The sequence below is a fragment of the Antennarius striatus genome, chromosome 4 (assembly GCF_040054535.1).
Source record: "Antennarius striatus isolate MH-2024 chromosome 4, ASM4005453v1, whole genome shotgun sequence".
Lineage (NCBI taxonomy): Eukaryota > Metazoa > Chordata > Actinopteri > Lophiiformes > Antennariidae > Antennarius > Antennarius striatus.
In genome coordinates, this window is record NC_090779.1 from 4,458,212 (window position 1) to 4,481,554 (window position 23,343).

General features: G+C 39.8%; 1 protein-coding gene across 2 annotated transcripts; it reads right to left on the bottom strand.

Moving 5' to 3' along the window:
- Positions 1-1,435: 1,435 nt before the first annotated feature.
- On the bottom strand, positions 1,436-20,633 carry pnp6 (purine nucleoside phosphorylase 6). Of its 2 annotated transcripts, XM_068312671.1 has the most exons (7): positions 20,494-20,633; positions 20,175-20,210; positions 6,930-7,099; positions 6,751-6,854; positions 4,781-4,956; positions 4,501-4,691; positions 1,436-3,251 (listed from the first exon to the last, which is right to left on the bottom strand). In XM_068312671.1, exons 1-7 carry the CDS (start codon positions 20,523-20,525, stop codon positions 3,055-3,057), a joined length of 906 nt encoding a protein of 301 aa, XP_068168772.1. In that variant the 5' UTR covers positions 20,526-20,633; the 3' UTR covers positions 1,436-3,054. The 2 variants fall into 2 exon arrangements, with proteins under 2 accessions (XP_068168772.1, XP_068168773.1); XM_068312672.1 differs by lacking the exons at positions 20,175-20,210; positions 20,494-20,633 and adding an exon at positions 13,058-13,161.
- Positions 20,634-23,343: the final 2,710 nt, after the last annotated feature.

Here is a 23,343-nt window from a genome sequence, read left to right on the forward strand (position 1 = left end):
GGGCAGTGTGGAGAATATAATTAAGAAGATCGACCCAGTTGGCTCCCTCCTGCCTGTGTTGTGGATGCATTGTGGATCTCGACCTGTCACATCTCCTCAGAGGTGCATCAGTAATTTTCCAGATCCAGCTGTCACGCTGGTACAGTGCTGACACGCTGCTGGCAGCCTACTCCCTTTGGAAGCAGTGTGTGAAAGTCAGCAGAGACATTCCCTCTCACCATTTTCTACTCTTGTAGAAGTCACATTCAGTAACAGGCACAAAGCTGTCTCATAGACTTGGAGTTAAAGTACATGACAGTGCATAAGAGCAGTTTGTGGGAGTCTGACAGAGAAAAACTGTGTGACAGTGTTTAGGAATGTAAACTCAGCAGAGCTTTCCCACTCTATTTCCACAGCTTGTTTTTTCATCCGATAATAATCAATAGTGGCCTTAGGGTTCAGTTGGCATGGTGACAATAGATAGATCAACATTACATTACAGATGAGGCCTGTCGCCAGCCTGCAGGGACTGCCGACTGAATTGCATTTCAGTTTCCTCTTAACTCACTTCTATCACCTGTCATCATCGGTGCCCTGTTCACCACTTCCCTCCATTCAAATCAGAGAGCTGCTATTTGCATATCTTCACAGACGTCTCACTATGTGCTGTGAAGAGGAGTTGTGAGGCATCCATGTGGACATGTCTAGATATAATCCAACCCTGAATGAGTGTTGGTTTGTATTGTCGGGCTGCTCGCTTCATTTGTATTAATATTTCAGCTCCACTGCAGGCTGTACCTCTACATGCTGTATGGAGATGAATTATGAAAGAGGAGAGAGCGAGGCACAGAAAAGTCATTTCCACTTCATCTCAATCTCACGGCGTTTTCATCAGATGGAGGTGTGTTTAAAGTAAAGGACTGAGAAAGGGAAGCTGAAAGTAGAAAGTGTTAATAAGTTGTCTCTCTGTGTGTGTGTGTGTGTGTGTGTGTGTGTGTGTGCGTGCGTGTGTGCGTGTGTGTGTGTGTGTGTGTGTCTGTCAGTCAGTCTGTCTGTCTAATTGCAAGTTTTCTCAAATCCTATTCTTTAAATATAAATGGCTGAGTGGTGTGAAGGCGTGGTTCAAAGGAAACACAGAACATGTTTCACGTCTGGATGCATTCCTTAAACTGATAATTATCATTTGAACCTGAGGTGAAACAAGACTAAAGTCTTGGAAATCACTAAAATATTAACACCTTAAATTTACTAAAGCAGAAAATGCTCAGACTCTAAAAGAGACTGAGTAAAAATAAGTGACGAAATGTACACACTGAAATAGACAGACACACACACCCTACCTAGAATTAAAAAACAACAACATAGTGTATCTACTGTAAGTAATATTTTATTTTTCAGGAGCAACATTTGCATAAAAATAAATTGTCATAATTCAAAATTTTATACTATGCTGATCTTGTGCGTTACAATCTGAGCAGACATCAGCTACAGTAATTATGACTCAAATGAGAACATTTACTGGCTAATCAATTTTTTATATAAAAACATGAACAAGATCTCACACATCAGATATTAATGACAATTATTAATTTTGTTTGGCACAGCCGAGCAGATTTGACATTTCACTGATTCCTCATTCAGAGTAGAATTTAAGACTTCCATTAGCATGCTGATGTTAAGTGTGATATCTCAGAATTGGACTGCTGATCTAGGTTTTCCAGCTTTAATGAATGAGATGGTCAAGGAAACCTGGCAGCAGGTTCCAGGTCACCAGGAGAAGATTGAAAACTGCAGGTCCAGTTTTCATTATTAAAGCCCTTCCTGATATTACAGTTCTTTTGGTGTACGAATAAAAGGGATCCAAATGCAATCCACTGCAGAAAAACCTTATATAGCATTATTGGTTGATCAGATTAGTTCTTCTTTCTTTTTACATTACATTATGCTTTTTGTTATTCCTTATTTTTATATATAAATCCACTGCTTGACAATGTCAGTGTTAAAAGTGGAATCTCTTTACCTTAAGAAGGGCCTTTTTGAAACAAATTCAAGAATTAGATCAAATAAATTATTTTTAGTGTCAGCTCTAATTGAATCACTATGCAATGTTATATGTCAAAAATATATAAAATATTTATTGCAAAATATATGATGTATATTTTTAATAATAAAAAAGAAAAGTGACTGGTAGTCAGTGACTGGTAGTCAGCAAAATAAACTGACATAAAGTTGTGTTAAATGTGTGATGTTGTTTACATCCTCTCATCAGGCTCCTCACAGGTAGTAGATGGAAAATGTAAAAAAGCTTGCTGCATTAATCCAAGATGGAAACACACCAGTGGGGGTTGTGCAGTGGCCACCACTGTGTTTCTATTACACTTATTGATCTACAAACTGGGATATATGAGAATGTGGCCATTTTAAAGAGAACGAAAACTAAATGAAGGTATCCTGTAATGATATATACAATAGTCATATTTTCCCCTATTATACTCTTGCACAATAAAGGCCACCAACAGACTTTTAGAAACCAATTAGATTTTAAAGCAAAATGTTGTATGGAAACTTGGTATTGTTTTAATCTTGTCTGCTTTCCTGATGTGGTTGTATCTAACCCCTATCTGCAATGATCTTTGTTTCAGTATATAATTACAGTACATCACAACTAAGTGTCTTCTGAAGTTCGCTGTAATGAAACATATTTAACACGTTCATCCATAAAGGGAAGTTTTTCTCTTTAAGGTGTTTGTTGATCTCCTGCCAATTATCGATATTTGTCCAAAAGTAGTTAGCATTGCAATGTCAAAACTGCTTCAGATGCATTGAATTGTTGTTCCTTGAATTCATAGATGATCCAACACGTGTGAGGATCAGATTCAGCTAACTATCAGACATACAAACAACATTGAGACATACTATATAATGACAAAATGTAGTAGCTCAAATTCCCTCTTACCCCAATTCAAACACATCAGCCAACTTGCCTCATTATCTATCTCCAATTTCTGGACACCCTTGATCCAAAGACACAATCATTCACCGATGAATACTGGTATGTTGTCCACAGTAGATTTGCTAAATCCTCGAGGTTAGGCTGCTGACAAGCTTCTGGAGATCTTGTGTTCGAAGCTCTGTGGTCCTCAGCACTTCCTCATGGTTTACTTTGTGTTCGCTGTCATAGTCTTTCACGACCATGTTGGTGACGAGGGACAGACCCAAGACACGTATGCCACAGTGACGGGCCACCACAACCTCTGGAACGGTACTCATACCTGGAGAGGGGGGAAGAACTCTGGTTCAGATGCTCAAATCATCATTATCACAGTCATGAGCAGATATATCAGATTTTTTTTTTTTAAAATTTCACCAAACAAATGTTTACATACATGCCAAGAGTCTTGTAATATTCATATGTGCTGAAGACTTCAAAGAAATCTAATAAAAGCTAATTAATGCAGCTCTTGATGAATGGAAGTTATCACTAAATTGACATGTATGAGTGATGAGGAATGTTTTCTAGCGAGAAACAAGATTCACTCAGACTCTGTTTGTTATTGAGTAGGGAGAACTGACAGTGAGCTTCATCACATGATGTATCGACCTCACTGGAAGCTAATCCAAGGCGCTGATGGTGGTGGACGACTGTTGCGTGACTAACAGTTTGAGAATTAATTCAAAGAAATTTTTGCACATGGTCCACACACACACACACACACACACACACACACACACACACACACACACACACACACACACACACACACACACACACACACACACACACACACACACACACACACACATCTTTAGCAGGGCAGCACAGAAAATCTTAACAATCAGCACAATTTCAGGGCAGACAAGCAGAATATTACTGTCACACTTGATCATTTTATTCTATTTGGGAAGGGAAGGGGCATTGAACTCAAAAAAATTAGAACTTTAGCCACAGCAGTCAACTGCAGTTGGCAAAATAATTTAAAAATGGCCAAAGATCTTTGGTATACAAAATGTATTTTAAATTCAAGACTACAAAAATGAAATAGGAAAAAAATGGCAAAGTATACCAAGCAATAAGAAGAAGACCAAAATTGCTCTTTTTTAAAATAAGAAGAGATCCTAACAAATCTAGTCTCTGAAACAAAATGAGGAAGGGAAGCTAATGACAAAAATTTAAAAGCCCTCTTGGTAAGTTGCTGCTCCCACAAACTGTAAGGTTATGTAAGGCGCCAGGTTCAATAAGATCATCAGATTAAAGAACATCCATCAAGCTTATCCTTCAGTGTCTGACAACCTTGTCATTTAGGACCCATCCTGAAAACGGCACCTCAAACTGCTTACACCTCTGTGTTCTTAGCCTACAACCTTTTGGCTGTTGGTAATTGTATTCCAGAGGCCAATCAGATGCTGATTACTGAGGTTAATCCAAATAATACATCCATATTCCCTTCAACATCTCGCGTACCGACGTCTTATTTAAGATAAGATTCACCGTTGAAGGGAGCATGAGGGAGTGGTACTAACCAACGACATCAGCCCCCAGCATCTGCAGGGCTTTGCACTCTGCAATGGTCTCATAATGCGGTCCAGCCACCATGCAGTAAACTCCTTCATGAAGCCCGCTGTTGAAACCTAGCTCCTTCGCCGTTTGCTTGACCAGAGCCCTCAAGTCCTTGTCATACGCATCCGACATACAAGGGAAACGCACTCCAAACCTGGACAAACATGAAACACACAAGTCTATAACATGTAGAAGTTGATTGTACACAGAATTTGCCTGCAGAGTCATCCTTTATCCCTGTACCTCTGATCGTTTTGCCCACATAGCGAGTTCACTCCTGCGAAACCAGGCATGTTGATGTGATCTTTAATGATCATGATGTCGCCAGTGTTGTAGCTGTCATTGAGCCCCCCTGCTGCATTGGTCACAATCACAGTCTTCACGCCCAGCAGGAAGAAGACCCTCATTGGGTATGTCACCTGGTGTAACAGAATGGTATGCATCAGAGATGAGGTAGTTTGTACACTGCTGTCATTGACATGTCAGTATCGCTGACTGGAGAAGTGTGTTCACATGGACAACAGGGGAAGAGACAGCTTCTGCATAAAGAATAGACTCCACTTTTCTCATTACTACGGTACCTTGCTCAACTCTTTATGTCTGGAACAGTTTTGCTTGAGATCTTTATGGGGCGACTGATGGCCTCTAAATGATTGTTGTTGCATCTCACAGCAGTCACATTTGGAAATTGCTTTTCCCATGTCCTATTTCTCTACAGCTTGAAGATGTTATTCAGGCAAATGCAGAAACATTTTCAAGTGTCCTCATGTCTTGATAAGGTTGGCGCTGTCATTTTCAAACCCTGGTCTGTTGCTGTTGGTGGTGGCCTTATTATATATTAAATATAAGTATAGCAAAGTGCTTCAGTCACAGTGGAAGTGTTACTACTTAACTAAAGGGAGCTGTGTATGATTACTCCAGCTAGTTATTGGATTATTTGCCACAAGTAATATTTCAACAATTATTAATAAAAGTCAAGTCACGTAATGATCAAGAATAAATAACAATACAGACACCAAATGTACAAGAGGACAAGTGTGTACATAACCACACTGCCATTGTGTTTAATGATTTGAACTCAATTCTGACATGAGCATGTTGACATGCTTACAATGCCAAAGCTAAGATGTTAATATTCTGCCTTGAGGAGGTTGTGCTTATCATCTAGTGTAATATTTAACTTTCTTGTGATGCCTGCCTTTATTAATTGATACTAAACAAGGAACCAAGTGACTTTTTTGTACTCGTAGTTTTGAAGCAACCCACCCACTCTCAGACTGACTGGGATCCACTGAATGATAGTTCTGGTTTCCCATTTGTGTCTGAAACTGAACTTTCTATCCGTTGAGATTATTTGGATAATTTAATTTAAACAGCTGGTTCTACAGGTTCTATTAAGGCCAGAGGACACCCCATGTTCACACTGTGACACACTGAGAGATTTTCTTTGTGTAACAGCTTCTTAAACCCACAAAGTACCTTGTGAGTTGTAAACTACTTAGCTTTACATATTGAAGAAATGCTATGTTTAAACAAATGAATTTTAGCTACACTGTCTCTGACATGTCCAAGTTAAGTGTATAAAAGTTCAGTTTGATTTTGAAGTTGATTCACTACTAAAACAACACTCCTTTTGTTTGGTGTGTTATAGCAATAGGTTATGAGAGGATTTTACTGTTGGAACATTAAAACATAGAGGTCAAAATGAATGATTGTCTTGTAAAGATTGTGACAGAAAACGTAGTCTTTAGCGTTAAAGACTAGGCCTTCATAACAGAAGCTGGGAATGACTGTCTTAAAGTCAGGGACAAAGTCAGAGTACAACCAGTCAGCTTCAGTCCACTTATCCTGGATAGTATATCATTTGCATCAGCAAGGTTTCAAAATGCAGAAACAGGTTGGCATTAGTCAGATACCAAAACAGCAAACTGCTCACAAGACAATTTAGATGATAAATGGATCCTGCATTTAGAAGCATGTCATTCAAGTCAATCGAGTCATTAAATTCAACTAAATTCATTTGCAAAGAATGAGAAAGTAAACAAGTCCAAAAGGAAAAACCATGTACTGTAATTCCAAAATCAAACACATTATTTTGTTAGCTGCAGCAATTTGTAACTGCAGTGTTGTGTATTTAATTCACCATTTTCATTACATTTGGATTCTTGTGTCTGCCAACAACAGGAGTTCATAGACGAGGTGCTGAAGCTTACCATGTTTATGTTGCTGCTCTCATAGAAGTGGAATCTCCCCTGCATGCACACACATTCACGGCCCTGTAGCTTCCCAAACACCAGCTGACCAGCGTGGCCTGGTACTGCACAGCACACGCACTAAGTACAGTTTCAAACAATCAAATTTACATGAACAAAAATAATCAGAGGTAAGTTACCAGTGCTGAGGGGGAAACGTGGAATATCTTTATAGGCAAAGACAGTCTTGTTACTCAGCACATCAGCTAGACTGCCCAAACCTGAACCACAGATGATGGCCACATCAGGACGCTGATCCGTGTGGTCCAGCAGCCAGCGGGCCGTCTCCTCATAGTCTTCATAACTGTATCTGAAAGTCCAAAAATACATGTCAAACAGTCTACTTTAGAATGATAAATAGGTTGCACGCTTTCATAATTATCTAAATAATTTATCCTTATCATTATCTTCACTGAATAAACATCGTTAATACTATTCCACATTAGTCTGATGTTTATAATTAATAGTCATCGATGTTTGACAGCAAAACAGAATCTAAACAGATGTTAATGGAATAATAACAGCTCAATGACGTGTCAGTTTCTCCGTCTGTGTCACATGGACTTCACTGCCTCGCCCCATTAGGAAACCGGCAGCAGTTCTTCCATTCTATTTATAACTATATACAATAGTAACTGAAAGGAAAGCTGTCATACTTAATGTCAAGGTATCAGTTCTCTTGGATGATGGTTACTACATCAGGATTTAAATAATCTTGAGCTTTTAAGTTTCTTTGGTGTCTTTATGCAGGAACCATTTGGTTCCAGAGCACGACTGTAGATAAGAAAGAGACAGAGATACGAAATGAGAAACACCAGCTTACGCCTGGCATAAAGACTGTTTGCTCTCTCTCTCTCTCTCCCTCCAACCCCCCCCCCCTCTCCCTCCTTGGCACTATTCCCAAACCATCTCTCCTCTCTCTCTGCCTCTGAGCTGTAGCCAAACCCCACTGCCACAGTCAAATGTTCCTCAACCAGTCTCTTTGAATGATAAAGAAGCAATCTACTCCTTCATATTGGAGGAGTTATTGTGAGCAAAGATTCATTCACCCCATAGTTACAAATTTGAATACTGGACCTTTTGTTTTACCGCTCACAAACCACTCCAACAATCTGGCACCAAAAGCCACTTTCAGACACAAAAATCAGGAGAATTTCAACTTAATTCCAGATTTATTCTCCTCAATGCAGTGACTAGATTAAGCTAGCAGATGAAAACAAACAACAAATTAAAGCTTGAAATAAAACTGAGTCAGTATTTTATGCATGATTTGGCCATTATGTTATTTCTCACACCATCCTGTCATTCACACCTCTCACTGAATACTCAATCAGTATTTCCTGCTGTTATGTTATAGTCTTGGGCTGTCACATGAAGTATCAGCTGTTCTCGTCAGCGAGTCTCATCTATCCAGCAGGACAGCAACACGTCCATAGTTACAATCATCCTGCTGCTGCATTTTGGGTTTGACTCTCTCTCTACCTGTAGTTCATTCATGCTATTAACACGTCTACACCTCCACATCACTGCTTATTCTCTATCCATTCCTTCAGTTTCATCAGTCTCATGAAAATCATTGGCCAACACCACCACCAGTGTATGGAATCTATGGAAGGATTGATCCTGCTTCAGTGCGTGTATGAATGTATTTGGTGTTATAACGTTAGGATATGGAGAAACAATAACTTCCAGCTATCTGTTCTGAATGGGTAGACAGGGAGAGCAAAGCTGACTATTACTGTATAAACCACAAGCAAGCTGTGGTTCATACAATAACATGTAAAATATTTGTAATGAGCTACAGAAATGAATTTCCATTTTAAATGTTGTAACTGTGTCAATGCTCACTTTCATTGACAGCAATGAGAGATTATGTAATAACCACAAACATATAAAAAGTAGAGCATAATGAGGAAAATTGAAAAATAAAATGAAATAATAATAGGTAGGGAGGCAAAAAACAATGGTGAACAGCAAAAATATCAGTTATAAGTGTGAAGACACTGAAATGCAGAGGTAATGCATATGAATGGAATCTTCTTTTTTCTTCATTTCCTTTCGGCTTTTCCCTTCAGGGGTCGCCACAGCGAATCAATTTCCTCCATCTAGCCGTGTCATTTGAATCCTCTTCTCTCACACCAACTATCTTCATGTCCTCTTTCACTACATCCATAAACCTCCTCTTTGGTCTTCCTCTAGGCCTCCTGCCTGGCAGTTCAAAACTCAGCATCCTTCTACCAATATATTCACTATCTCTCCTCTGGACATGTCCAAACCATCTCAGTCTGGCCTCTCTGACTTTATCTCCAAAACCTCTGTCTCCATAACCTCCCTCTAATGCAAATGAATGGAATATTGTTGAAAAATAATAATATTGTGCAACATGGATACATGTGCATTTTACTGTTCAATTTAACAGTACGAGCTATATTATAATACAGAGTAGCAGATTTGATTGGAAGGTGACGTACCCAATGAGGGTCTTTGATTGGAACATTAGACAGAGTCTAAAACAGTCTGGGACTCCAGTCATGAATCTGATTGTAAAGTAATGACCTTAATGTGTTAATGTCTCCTCTGCGCCTCGGGCTTAGTCATTAAAACACAATCACACTTCAGGCAGCAGCATTTACTACACCAGTCCCAGACTGCAGCTCATTTGAGAGCTGCCATTGAAAATGACGGCAACATCAGACCAGCATAGGGTTTATAATCTTCCCACATTTCCCCTTCTTTGCTTATTCAGTTCAGTCTCAATCTCACAAAGTAGATGGAACATCGTTCACTACAGTAGGAATGTTGGTGCCTGGGACAGTGGACAACTTTAATGAACATGACAATGTTCCAACTACATATCTACATACATAAGTCTTACTCATCAAGGTGCCAAACAAAGACAAAGTTACATGCTCACATTCACACTCACTGATAATTTAGAGCAAGAGTCTCCAAACTTTTCCTGAAAGGGCTATATAACTTTTCCCTTCACTGATAGGAGGCAGGATCAGTTTGTAACGAAATACTGTGATGATTGCAGGGGTGCCTAAATCTAGACATTTATTGTCTTCCAGAACCAGATATTAATAACCCTTTCTGGTTATTAATCCATTTGGGAGGGCGGCATAGAAGTCAATGTGACTGTCTGGCTTGAATGAATGCGTCTTTCAGAACATCACAGTTCTGTAACTCAGCCAACTCAAACTGATAAGAAGGCTTGGCTTCATTGATGTCGGCAACAAAGCGGTTCTGGAAAAGATGGATTTCTTTTGCATTAGCATGTAGTTCAGGGAACCGCACACCGAAGTCTGCCTTAAGCATTGCTAGTGCTTCCGCACAGCTTTCAGCTGGGAACGGGATCGCTGGGTTTTCTGCACAAGAGGTTTTGGGTAGCAGGGAGATGGATGAAGTTATGTTTCTTCACTTTTTCCAAAAACCAGAGCTAGTTTCACCTCAAATGCATTTAAGTGGGAATACATGTCGCAAATGACTTTCCCCTTGTAGCTGCAAGTTAAGGCTGTTCAGCATTTCTGACACGTCTGTTAAAACTACGGGTATGCCATTACTATTCTGGATGGATCAGCTCTGGAACCGTTTGTTCAGGGGGCCAGGCCAAATGTGGTCGCGAGGAGCATCTGGCCCGCAGGCCTGAGCTTTGGGAACTGGTGATTTTGAGTCTCCAACTTATCAAAGTTGCATGTTTTTTGGTGGTGGGAGGACGCTGGATAACCCAGAGAGAACCCACATAGACCCAGGGGGAACAAGCAAAGTCAACACAGAAAGGCCTCAGATGGAATCAAACCCATGAAACTTCTCGTTGCAGTGGCATGGTGCACAATGCTACCCACCGCACTGCCGTGCGGCCCAGCATATGAATTTTCCCAAAAAAATATAAAGAGGAAGGAGGAATGACAAGATATCCATGCATTCTACATGCTTGTGTCAAACCTCACCCAGCTTAGACTACACCTTGAAGGTTGGATTAAGAAGATCTGGAATTATATTTAAGGCCTGAAGAAGTATAAAACATTGTTAACCCAAAACATAAGTCGAATTGTTTCTAATTCAACCTTCAAAAACATACTACAGTACAATCTACGCTGACACACACAATTTGTGTTGCTGTCAGTTGCAGACGGTGTCCTTCAGTCCAGTGTTTGGGTGGTAACAGCACACACACCAACACACACAGGTTGTACGTTCCTATCCCTGTCAGCAGAAGTTGGGGAATGAATGACCTTGCAGTGATTCAACTTTTTGTCCAGGATGTCTCAGTGTCAGCAGGGATAGATTCCAGCACCTCTGTGATCCTATCCTATATGGGATAGCAGTAACAGAGACGATAGATGATTCATAAGACATCAAGAAGAGGAAACAATGAGACGCCACTAGTGTGTGACCCGGAAGGAAAACCAATGTTTCTTATCTGGATTGAGATGACGTTTCAGGTGGCCGTGGCTCTGCCATCAACTGCTCTCCCAAATAGAATAGTTAAACATAAAACTAATAATATGCTCCAAGTGTGTCCCACTGCTGAACGGACTGCAAGTGATACTTGAGAAAACATGAAACATTAATATAATAATGGCAGAGTGTAAATTCCTCTTTTCAAAAAAAAAAATTTTTTTTAAAAAATTATTTAAATTATTTAGCTCCTTATTTACAGAATATATAATAAATCTATTTTTTTGTGTTTAGACGATGTTTTAAGACTGGTCAAAATTTGTCTCACACAGACACAGTTACATGTGGGGTTCTTCATTAGTTGGAAACAATGGTTATTCTTAAAAATGAATGAATGACTAAAATGTATACATGTCATTAACAGAGACTACATATAATGTACAGCTAGATTAAATAATGCTTGATATATATCAAACTATCCAGGCTAAAACACTGAATTGATGTTGACTATGATAAAGATCTTAATGGTGTTTTTTGATCAACATTCTGACCTGAAACAGTCATGTTAGAATATTGCCACTAAAATAAAGCAAGTTTTCAACTAAATGGAAAGTAAGATATCAGACAGCGTGTTACAGCAATTATAAAAAGGCCTTATTGAACCTTTTCATCTTCACAGAATCCATGAATTACAACTGAAGATGGGGTAGTTGGCAAGTTGCTAGTTATGTTGGAGACTTCGATGAGCTTTGTGTGACATGCAGCAAAATTAAAAGACCTCATAAGCACCTTTACCTGATAACGGTCAGCCCAGGAAGAAGGACAAATAATTTATTTTTATTTTTACTATTACTATTATTATTCTGCAGTGTACTGGCGTTGCGCCTGGAGTGTAACCTGCCTAATGCACCCAGTCCACTGGGATAGGTTTCAGCAAACCCACAATCTGCAACAGCAGAAGAAGCGAGTACTGCAAATGAATGAATGAATTATTATTGTTAACATTGTTTTTTCATGTTGTAACCAAGGATCAGAGTGAGTTTAACTATAATTTCCATAACTTTACAAGTCTTTGGGCCACTTCCTCGTCCACAGTGTTTACTGACAGTCAATAAAAACCTAACAGACAAGATCATGCAGTCAACAAGTTTCAGGCTGTAACAACTGGAACAACTACGTCCCTCTTCTTTCTCTACACACCTGAACATACATGACATTTTCAACCTCACCTTAATCTTTTCTACATTAAGTCATTTGTCATTTAATAAATGTGTGTGTTCTGGACTAAACTTTACTAGTTTCTTCCTTTCCTTTCCCTTTCCTTTCCTTTCCTTTCCAACAGTGATAAACCTGATTTCAGCCCTGTGTAGAGCTCACACAGGTACTCGGTCCGCGATGAACACCGGTCACCGGTCGCGTGCTCGTGGGCTTTCCCTCCTGTGACTGTCGCGAGCCGGCGGCAGCGCGCGGAGCTGTCCGTGGTGCTGGACGGCCTCAAGGCGCGTTCACGACCCACACCTGAGTTTGTCAAGCCGGATCTGCTGCTGCTGAGCCCGTCAAACAAGCCTGTCCAGTAAAGCGAAATGTTAACAGTGACAGTGGTGCGAGGAAAGCCATTATAGGCATTCAAGTCAGGAGGACTTAATTTAAAAAAAAAAACAACTTAACACCACCTGTAACGAACCCGTGGGGATTACACCTCGTGGCTCTCCTCGGTTACTAATCCTCAGAAGAATGCATTCTCGTTGCCCTGATACTCCATCCATTCCAAGAGAGATATCCAATGTAATTTCAGACGCGCGGTGCTTTATACACATTATAACCGACCTTCTCCACACTCCACCACATCCAGCTGCGTGGGTCTTACCTGCGATGAGTGGAGGAGGACGCCGCTTCCATGTCTGATGAAGGTCAACCTGATAATTAAGGCAGTAAATGTATTTGATGAACCCTTCTCAGGCACAGTTCACGGTAATGAAGTGTTTGATGGGAATCCTGTTAAGACTGACATGCTACTGGTGGAGTCGACGCTGCGATGTGACGTCATTACGTATGGGATAAAGGGGCGGGGCCTACGCTCAAAGCCCGTCCCTCCGAAATACTGTATCCTAAATCCTATTTTCTCTACGGCTGGTCAGCTCACTGATGCGTTCACAAAGAGTTAGGGCTGAGGACAGACGCTGGACAAGTGAGAGAGCAACGAGTACAAAAAATCAGAAGGAAAACAGTAAGACAAGTTATTGATGAGCGCAGATAGGTAAACACAATGATTTGACACAAAAAGAGGAATTTAGTATGATTTGAGCATAAACGGAATCATGAACTGATACAGAGGGAAACAATTCAAAGAGCTGACTCATGGCTTCAGAGGACAGAATGAATTCAATTGTTGGAGAAAACAACTGTTCAACTTCAGGCCTCACATCATAAACCTATAAGAGAAGAGAAGTTTAACCCAACATAGTATAATGACCCACCCCAATAATATAAACCCTCAAATTATAAACTTCTGAAAGTTTTAGTACAGAATCTAGTAAAACTATGTTATAATAACTTACCCTGGTCAGGACATTGGCCTAATGAATTTGCTCTGAGTTTCATCAAAGCAATAAGCAATCTAAGGCACTTTTGTATATCAAATTCTTTTAAATTCTTGTATGAAAAATATTTTTAATTTGGATTTAACCCAACACAAACTTGAACACAAATATGGAATGTATTCCTTGCAATGACCAGAAAGCCACGACATGTAGCTTCAACCTGTGTGGCAAAATAACTGACCACGCTTTAGTCAATGATAATACACAACGAAAACCTCATTCTCTAATGAAGACATCTGATACAACGTATTTATCAGCAGTGTAGGGCGTAACTTTTGTCAGGTATGCATGTCTTGACTAGTCAACCAGGAACAACTAGTGGAATTGCGCAACTAGGTCAAGAGGAAATTGCTCCTGTGTCATTATGCTCAAATCCTATCAACTTCAGACTGTCTTTATGATGACCCTTTTGCATACACACGGAAAAACACCCAGACTGTGTTATGTTAGGTTAGTGACATGTAATTTCCCTGCGGGGATTAATAAAGTATACTTTTTCTTCTTCTACCTTTGATGAAAAAAAAAACATTGTTATTGAGAAAAATAACAGCAATGCTTGTCATTGCGTCTTCCCCTCCTCTTTACAGCAGACCGTGTCATCTGCTAAGACCATCCATCTTATGCTTAAGCGCTTCTGTTGCATCTTCAGGCCTTAATGATTCAAAAGATGTGACAGTGTTTACTGAAGAGTCAACATTTACCTGCTAGCTCGTCAAAAATGTGGACAAAAGTTTGCAATAGGCCAATTAAATTAATTCATGCGCCTACATCATAATCAGAACAACCTACTGGAAGTCAACCTGTTCTTTAGGTCATCCTGCAAGTCATTGTATTGTCCACACTCAGTAACAGGAAATTATTCAATTGCAATAATGCAAATTACACAAGTTTAAGGGCATAATTTTTCATTTTTAAAATTTATTTCATAGTTCCACAAATGGAAAAGAAATTATTTTTGTCTTGTTGCTAATAAACACAGCTCTCATTTCAATCTATTCAGTGTGAAGCTAGACGCAGCAGCCGGTTTACTTGGCATTATATTAAGACCAGAAACAGCATTTTGTAAGGAATGAGATGTACCTTCCAGTACCTGTAAAAGTTACTGATCAGCAGATTATACATTCTTTGTTTCATATGTACCCGTGTATCTGACTGAAATGCTTTGAGGCTTTATAAAGAGCTGTTACTCAGTTCTATAAATAAAAATGAATTGAATCGAGTACCCGTCGAAATGTGCAAAAAAGTCAATCTGCCATTTTCATTGGAGGATTTTGGGTCATGTTATTGCATGAGGCAGTTACAAATATCTACTTACATCAAATGCTGTCGATTCTCATTCATCCAATTCAAGGCCACGGCTTAAGGCTGAACCCGAAACACTTGGATTTCTGTCTCGAGTTTGAAAATGTTTTATGCAAGAGGCTTCTTTAGTTGAAACTCACTGGTAAGGAGCACAGACCTTAAAACTCACCGTAAGTTTGGATTTCCGTTTACAGCGCGCCCTTATACATTCGCGCTTTAAAAATCACGACTTCACCTCATCGCAGATTTTTGGAAGTCAGTCACATGATACCGTACGCGCATTCTTTAGGCTGACGGCATTCGGAGGTGCTGTCATGAGTGTAGGGCAGGGAGAAAGGACTCAAGGGCACGACACTGAGCGGTAAAATCACAAAACAAGGTTAATTCCAGGCAAGTTCGGTACGCAGGTAAGGCAGTCAATCCAGGCAGAGGTATCCAAAGCGGGAGGCGAAAAGGCAAAAACAAGCAAGGTCCAAACACAAAAAGTTATGACTAGAACTATGAAAAAGGCTGGGATGTGAGCTATGAACTACAACGAACTGGCGATGAGACAAGACACAATATATGCATGATTAATGGGGGTGATAGGAGACAGGTGCGGAAACACAATCAGGGATCAGGTGCACGCAGACGGGGAGGGGGCAGGGCAGACAGGAACCTGGAACAGAGACAAGGGTGAGTGATCACAAAATAAAACAGGAAGACAAGACATGAAACATCGGGAAGCAAAAACACATAACAAACACGATCATGACGGTGCGCTCAATTCCGTGAGTCTTGGACTTACGTGAGACACAAAAGTGCTTTAAATAGTCAATAAGAGTGTGGGAAAAGGTAATACAGATAGAAGATGGTTTAATATCAGTATGGGAAGGGTCATGACATTTACCGTAATTAATAAGATAAATAGTTCGTCAATTGATTAATGTATCCGCAGGAGGGCACAAGCCAGTGTGTTATAGTGCCGGTCCCAAGCCCGGATAAATACAGAGGGTTGTGTCAGGAAGGGCATCCGATGTAAAACTTTTGCCGAAGCAAATATGCAAATAAAATCTATGACTTCCATACGGGATGGGTTGAGGCCCAGGTTAACAAAGACCACCATCGGTGCTGAAGTATGAAGTAAGAACAAGGGAGATGGGCAGAATTGTAGCAACTACAGAAGAATAAAGCTAATAAACCATACAATAAAATCATGGGAAAGAGTAGTTGAAGCTAGACTAAGGGCAGAAGTGAGCATTTGTGAGCAGCAGTATGGTTTCTTGCCAAAAAAGAGTACCGCAGATGCAGTATTTGCTTTGAGGATGTTGATAGAGAAGTACAGAGAAGGCCAGGGGGAGCTGCATTGTGTTTTTGTAGATCTGGAGAAAGCTGATGACAGGGTGTCCAGAGAGGAACTGTGGTATTGTATGAGGAAGTCTGGAGTGGCAGAGAAGTATGTTAGAGTGGTGCAGGACATGTGGAATGTAAGATATTGGTGAGGTGTGCTGTAGGTGTGACAGAGGAGTTCAAGGTGGAGGTGGGACTGCATCAGGGATCAGCTCTGAGCCCCTTCTTGTTCGCTGTGGTGATGGACAGTCTGACAGATGAGGTTAGACAGGAATCTCCTTGGACTATGATGTTTGCAGATGATATTTTGACCTGCAGTGAGAGCAGGGAACAGGTGGAGGAGAGGCTAGAGAGGTGGAGGTTTGTCGTGGAAAGGAGAGGAATGAAGGTTAGCCGCAGTAAGACAGAGTGTCTGAATGAGAGGAAGCCAAGTGGAAGAGTGAGGTTACAGGGACAACAGAGTAAGAAGGTGGAGGATTTTAAGTACTTAGGGTCAACAGTCCAGAGCAATGGAGAGTGTGGAAAAGAGGTGAAGAAGTGTGTACAGGCAGGATGGAACAGGCGGAGAAAAGTGTCAGATGTGTGATAGAAGAGTTTCAGCTAAAAAAGGAAAGGAAAGGTGTACAAAACTGTGGGGAGACCAGCAATATTGTTTGGTCTCGAGACAGTGTCACCGAGGAAAAGACAGGAGACAGTGCTGGAGGTAGCAGAGATGAAGATGCTGAGGTTCTCTCTGGGAGTGACCAGGAAGGATAGGATCAGGAATGAGTACATCAGAGAGACAGCACGTGTTAGAGGTTTTGGAGATAAAGTCAGAGAAGCCAGACTGAGATGGTTTGGACATGTCCAGAGGAGAGATAGTGAATATATTGGTATAAGGATGGGTTAGGGTTAGGGTTAGATGAAAGATGCTGAGTTTTGAACTGCCAGGCAGGAGGCCTAGAGGAAGACCAAAAGAGGAGGTTTACGGATGTAGTGACAGAGGACATGAAGGTAGTTGGTGTGAGAGAAGAGGATGCAGAAGACAGGGTTAGATGGAGGCAACTGATTCGCTGTGGCAACCCCTGAAGGGAAAAGCCAAAAGGAGAAGAAGAAGGAGAAGAAGAACTAGGTTTAAAATAACTAGTTTTTGAACTAACTAACCCACTAGGTTTGTACAACTAGGTTATAAACTAACTACGTTTTGAACTAACTAGGTTTTAAACTGAGTAGTTTTTTAATCAACTAATTAAATAACTAATTAGGTTTTAGACTAACTACAGGTTGTGAACTAACTCACTAGGTTTTGAACTAACTAGATTGAATTATTAGTTTACGTAAACAGTACATTTGTTATTTAATTATTACTCACTAGCAGGAACCTGTGGAAATTTCACAATATAACAATAATATCAGACTTCATACTAAACATATGGAAACAAAGGTACTGGTCTTATAAACCACGAACATCAAACGTAGTCAAAAACCATGGACTGCGCTGTGCAATGAATGAAAACTTCCCTTTGGCGAGTGTTTTCGTCCCACATATCTGTGTTGTCGTGTGGAAGAAAGGCGTAACCACAACAAAAAGCCTCCCTACCCGATGCCTTACACCAGGGATGTTCAATTAAAAGTCAGGTCCGGTTATAAAAATTCCTCTTATAAAAGGTCCCAACCCAAGACCAGTTTGTGTCTTATAGCCGGTCCCTATATCCACATTATCATTTATTATCAATTTTCAATGCAGGTTATGTTTAAGTGAGTGCACAGCTAGCTCTTTTACCTCACCATGAATAAAAGTAGACCCAGGCAAATGAATGTCAAACCTTTATGTTAGATTGAAGAACACAAAAACCTCAGAATTAAAAATTAAGTTTAAAAAGAGCTGAATAATAAAGACGTCCCAGCCTAAAGAATTGAAGACCTACACTTCAAGTAAATAACCATTAACATCTTCAGAAAGCATGAACAAAAACTGGCTCTTTCAGGGGAAAAATGCAAACAGAACTTTCTTCATGAGAGAAAGGGGCATGTGGCCTGCCAGTAATTTACTTGTGCACAAGGTTACTCGTATGCAAGGTGTACACAGAGCACACCTTGACTGTTTTGGAAAGTTCCCACTGTTGGCGCAGCCCACCTCTCTTTTCCCACCATGACAAGGTGGTGGAAAAAGAGGGTGGTGCTCTCTGTCATATGTGTTGACAGAGACCACCCGCTTCAGATCTATGCCCCTCTTTGTCATGATCTTTTTGCTGCATACATGTCCTCTCCTCTTGTTTGTGTTAGTGGTGTTACATTCAGCAAAGAGCACCTTGTCTTTGTGAAGGGACCTGACACACACAAAAGCTGGACATTACCAATAACACCTGTATACTCATCAATGGCCACAGATATGCATGGTGCTCTTTGAATAGCTGGATCAAGCTGTTGATATTTTTGATTTTCTGGTTGCTGTTGAAGTTGACATTGGGATCTGTTTGATTTTTTCACACCTCATCTTTCTGTTTTCCCTCAAATAATGTCTCAACAACAGCGTTTAAGCACTCCTTCACAACTGTCCCATCACTAAAGATTTTTTATGTTGCCCCAAAATCCATCATGTCTTTAGTGAACATTCATTTGCATTTTGTTCAGTCATTTGCTCTCAGCTCAGACTTCAAGGGATAACTTTGCTCAAAAGCTCTGTGTTTTGTTAAATATGTGGCTCTTCATGTTACCATTTTTGATTAATGCTACGTATTCAGACTATATGAGGTAAAATGGTTTTGAACTGCCTGATGGAAGAATAAACATAAATTTATCCATCCACACATTATTAACCAGCGATTTTCATCATTAACCCCCCCTCGTTTGGAGCTATGCAGTCTTCACTGTCTCCCTTCCTCTGTGCTCCTGTAGCGGTAAACTCACAGCAGCGAGCTGTCTCACTTCCAGGTGCTCTGACAGAGCAGGTAAACAAACGATCTGATTGGCTGAACTGATTGGCGCTATTACCATATTAACTGGAGGAGCAGCGATCGTTAGAAAAAAGTCTCAAAGAAATTCTTCTCTCGTGAATTTATCATGGAGTGGTCACGGGTCCGGACAGAACCATCACGCGGTCCGGATCCGGACCGTGGCCCGCGATTTGGTGACCCCTGCTTTACACCATATTGTTCACATGATTCCTTCTGGTAGATGCGCCGTTATTGGTTGGGCGCTGTGATTGGTTGGGCGCTTGATTGCTAAGTAGTGAAGTGTGACAGCGTGAGACTTTTCAGGTGAGCTTATTCAAATATACAGGTGGGGAGATGTTTATTGTTAATGTTAATGTTGTTAATGTTTACACTGTTTATGTTAAATAATTATCTTTGTTATATAGGTTTTCAACTAACCAGTTTTTGAACTAATTAACTAACTAGGTTTTAAACTAGGTTTTGGACTAACTAGGTTTATAACTAACTAACTAAACAAGTTTTTAACTAACTAGGTTTAAACAAACTCACTAAGTTTTGAACTAACTACGTTTTAAACCAACTAGTTTTTAAACTATCAAATTAGGTTTTAAACTAAGTTTTGAATTATTATTTTTTAAAAACAGTTTATTTATGTTATTATTTAATTATTATTTATGTGTATTGCTTATGTTTACACTGTTATGTTTTCACTGTTACACCCTTCATATCAACACAAATAATGCTGCCACAATATGAAGGGTATTTCGAATTGAATTGAAGTGAATTGAATTGAATCGAATTTAATAAAGAACAAATTCTTATTTCAATGGTGACCTACCTGGCAAAGGGCAATGACGTCTGAGATAGGGAGGGGCTAAAAGAAATATAACAAACAACAAACCATCAACAGATTAGCAATATGAGAATAGTTATTAAAAACTAGTGCTTCAAAATGTAGTGAAGCCAGTAGCAAGTGATTTCAAACACCATAGAGTCAAAAATGCTGGAGTTGAGCTGAGACCTGACCCCTGACCCCTGAACCCTGACCCCCATACAGCCAGAAACAAGCATGTTAAAAAAAGTAAACTGACAAAACTGGTAGTGGTGGAAGGAAAGGAATACTAAGAATTTATGACAGAGCAGATTTTGGGTCTTACCTGCGATGAGTGGAGGAGGACTCCGCTTCCATGTCGGATGAAGATCAACCTGATAATAAAGGCAGTAGATGTATTTGATGGACCCCTCAGGCACAGGTCATGGTAATGGAGTGTTTGATGGGAATCCTGTTAAGACTGACATGCTACTGGTGGAGTCGATGCTGCGCGTTGACATTCCGTGTAGGACAAAGGGGCGGAGCCTATACTCAGCCAGTCCCTTTGAAATATTCTAAATCCTATTTTCTCGACGGCTGGTCAGCTCACTGATGCGTTCACAAAGAGAGTTAGGGCTGAGGACAGACGCTGGAAAAATTAGAGGGCACAGAGTACAAAGAGTATCAGAAGGAAAACAGTAAGACAACTTTTTGATGAGTGCAGATAGCTAAACACCACAATGACTCAGTTTAAAGATTAGTTTAAACATTTCAAAATCAGGAATTTAGTATGACATGAGCATAAACGGAATCATGAACTGATACAGTCTCTCCCTCCACACAGACAGAAACAATTAAAAGAGCTGACTCATGGCTTCAGAGGACAGAATGAATTCAATTGTTGGAGAAAACAGCTATTCAACTTTAGGCCTCACATCATAAACCTATAAGAGAAGAGAACTTTAACCCAATATAGTATAATGACCCATCCCAATCATATAAACCCTCACTCTATAAACTTATGAAAGTTTTAGTACAGAATCTAGTAAAACTATAATATTATAACAACTTACCCTGGTCAGAACATTGGCCAAATAAATTTAATTGCTGTGAAATTAATGACTATAACCAAAGCCTTAAAATCGTCAGAATATTTCAATTTCATCAGTTCCCCGAATGTCGTCGTCTTTGTTTTAAAGTCCAGAATGTCCTTATGATTACCCTTTTGAATACACACCTACATACACGCACGGCGCATGTAGGTGTGTGTGTGTGTGTGTGTGTGTGTGTGTGTGTGTGTGTGTGTGTGTGTGTGTGTGTGTGTGTGTGTGTGTGTGTGTGTGTGTGTGTGTGTGTGTGCGTGTGTGTGTATGTGTGTGTGCATGTGTGAGAGGGGGGGGGGCGTTATCGCTTTTGTTACAAAATTATTATTCTGTTGAGGGACACAATAGCTGTCCAGACACTGTGTTACTACATTGGCAAATTTTCTTCCTTTCCATTTGATGTTGCAATTGCCCGAAGTTATGGATTTAAGTGTTTTACATTGTACTACATAAAGGGCTACATTTATTCATCAGCATTTTCTGCTGACAATATATGATCATCCCATAATTACACAAAAGTAGGATATGTTATGCATTGTATTTAGTTATGCATTTTCTTCTCGTGTTTAATTATTTTTATTTTTTACTTTAGAAAGGGTGATTTGTAAAGTATTCAAATTAGACTAAAACAAACAAAACATGGTGCCCATGGTGACGCCACCATAATGCAATTATTGTGTGGTTATCCTTGAATCTTCGAAGTAGCAGTGCAGCTCAGTGTGTTGATGTCTGAATCAGGAACTGGGTGGGATTACATAAATTTTCTTCTTCCCACTTCTTCTTCCCTTTCAGGCAGAATTGTATTGTTGAGTTATGATCTTGCTTATTATTTGCTTATTTAATTATTTTGTTTGTTGTTGTCTTTTGTTTGTTTTTTGTTTTGTTTTTCCTTGCCTTGCGTGAAATAAATGAAAAAATGAATGAATGACGTATGAACAATAATTTAAAACTCTTTAAAACTCAAAAAACTTTTCAAAACTTGTATCTATCAAATTAAATTATAAAACCTTTGAATGATGTGTTTGATACGCGTATCATGTACTGTATAAATCCACGTTTTCCTCTGAACCTGTCACCCGTTTTTTTTTCATGCTCTCTAATCACCTATAACCTCACGTCGTCCTTAAAACTAGTCCGGAGCTGTCAGCCAATCAGGAACCAGTTTGGTGGGAGGTCCGTGTGTCCGTTGCCTTGGAAACGAGTCACAGGCCAGTAACTACGACGGCTCATAAAACGCAAGGTATGATAAACGAGTTTTTTCAACAAATAGTGGATTTTAGTGGAGACATAAGAGAACTTGTATCGCGTCATAAAATAACTTTAACCGATAACTTTAAAGAGCTGTAGGATAATATTTTAAATCAATACAACATGGTGTTTATTTGTTTCCCTCTTCACTGCATTACAAGTTTTATACAGTACGGTCGATTTGGAGTACTGTGAATCCGGATCAGTCTACTATAAAATAAATAAATAAAATAAAGAGATAATTTACTCGTTTATTCCACACACTGGCATCGTATAAATAAAACTTAATGTCTTAGTGCTACGTTAACGGCGCATGTATGAAGTATATGACAAACCATCAGCCTTACACACACACACACACACACACACACACACACACACACACACACACACACACACACACACACACACACACAACACACACACACACACACACACACACACACACATTCATGTCTCTTCTTCCAGGTCTTCCAATTCAAGTCTTCTCTATCTGCCTTTTTCTGCAGGACACTTGAAAACACTCTGAAAATGACAGCTTTGCAGTTTTCCTCGAGAAAGAGGTTGATGTTACAGAATTATAAGCTCGTTGTAAAAGAAGACAAACCAAGACAGGTGAGGACGTCAGGTCGACATACTTTGTAACTTAAGACAATAACAACTTGGATTCAACCAATTCATGTGAAAGTCTGGTTTTTATTCCTTTATTACTCTTTTATTCAATAAATAACATGATATGCTTATCTCCTCTGTATTTTCACTGTGTACCGATACATATAACAATATTGGTAGAAAGATGCTGAGTTTTGAACTGCCAGGCAGGAGGCCTAGAGGAAGACCACAGA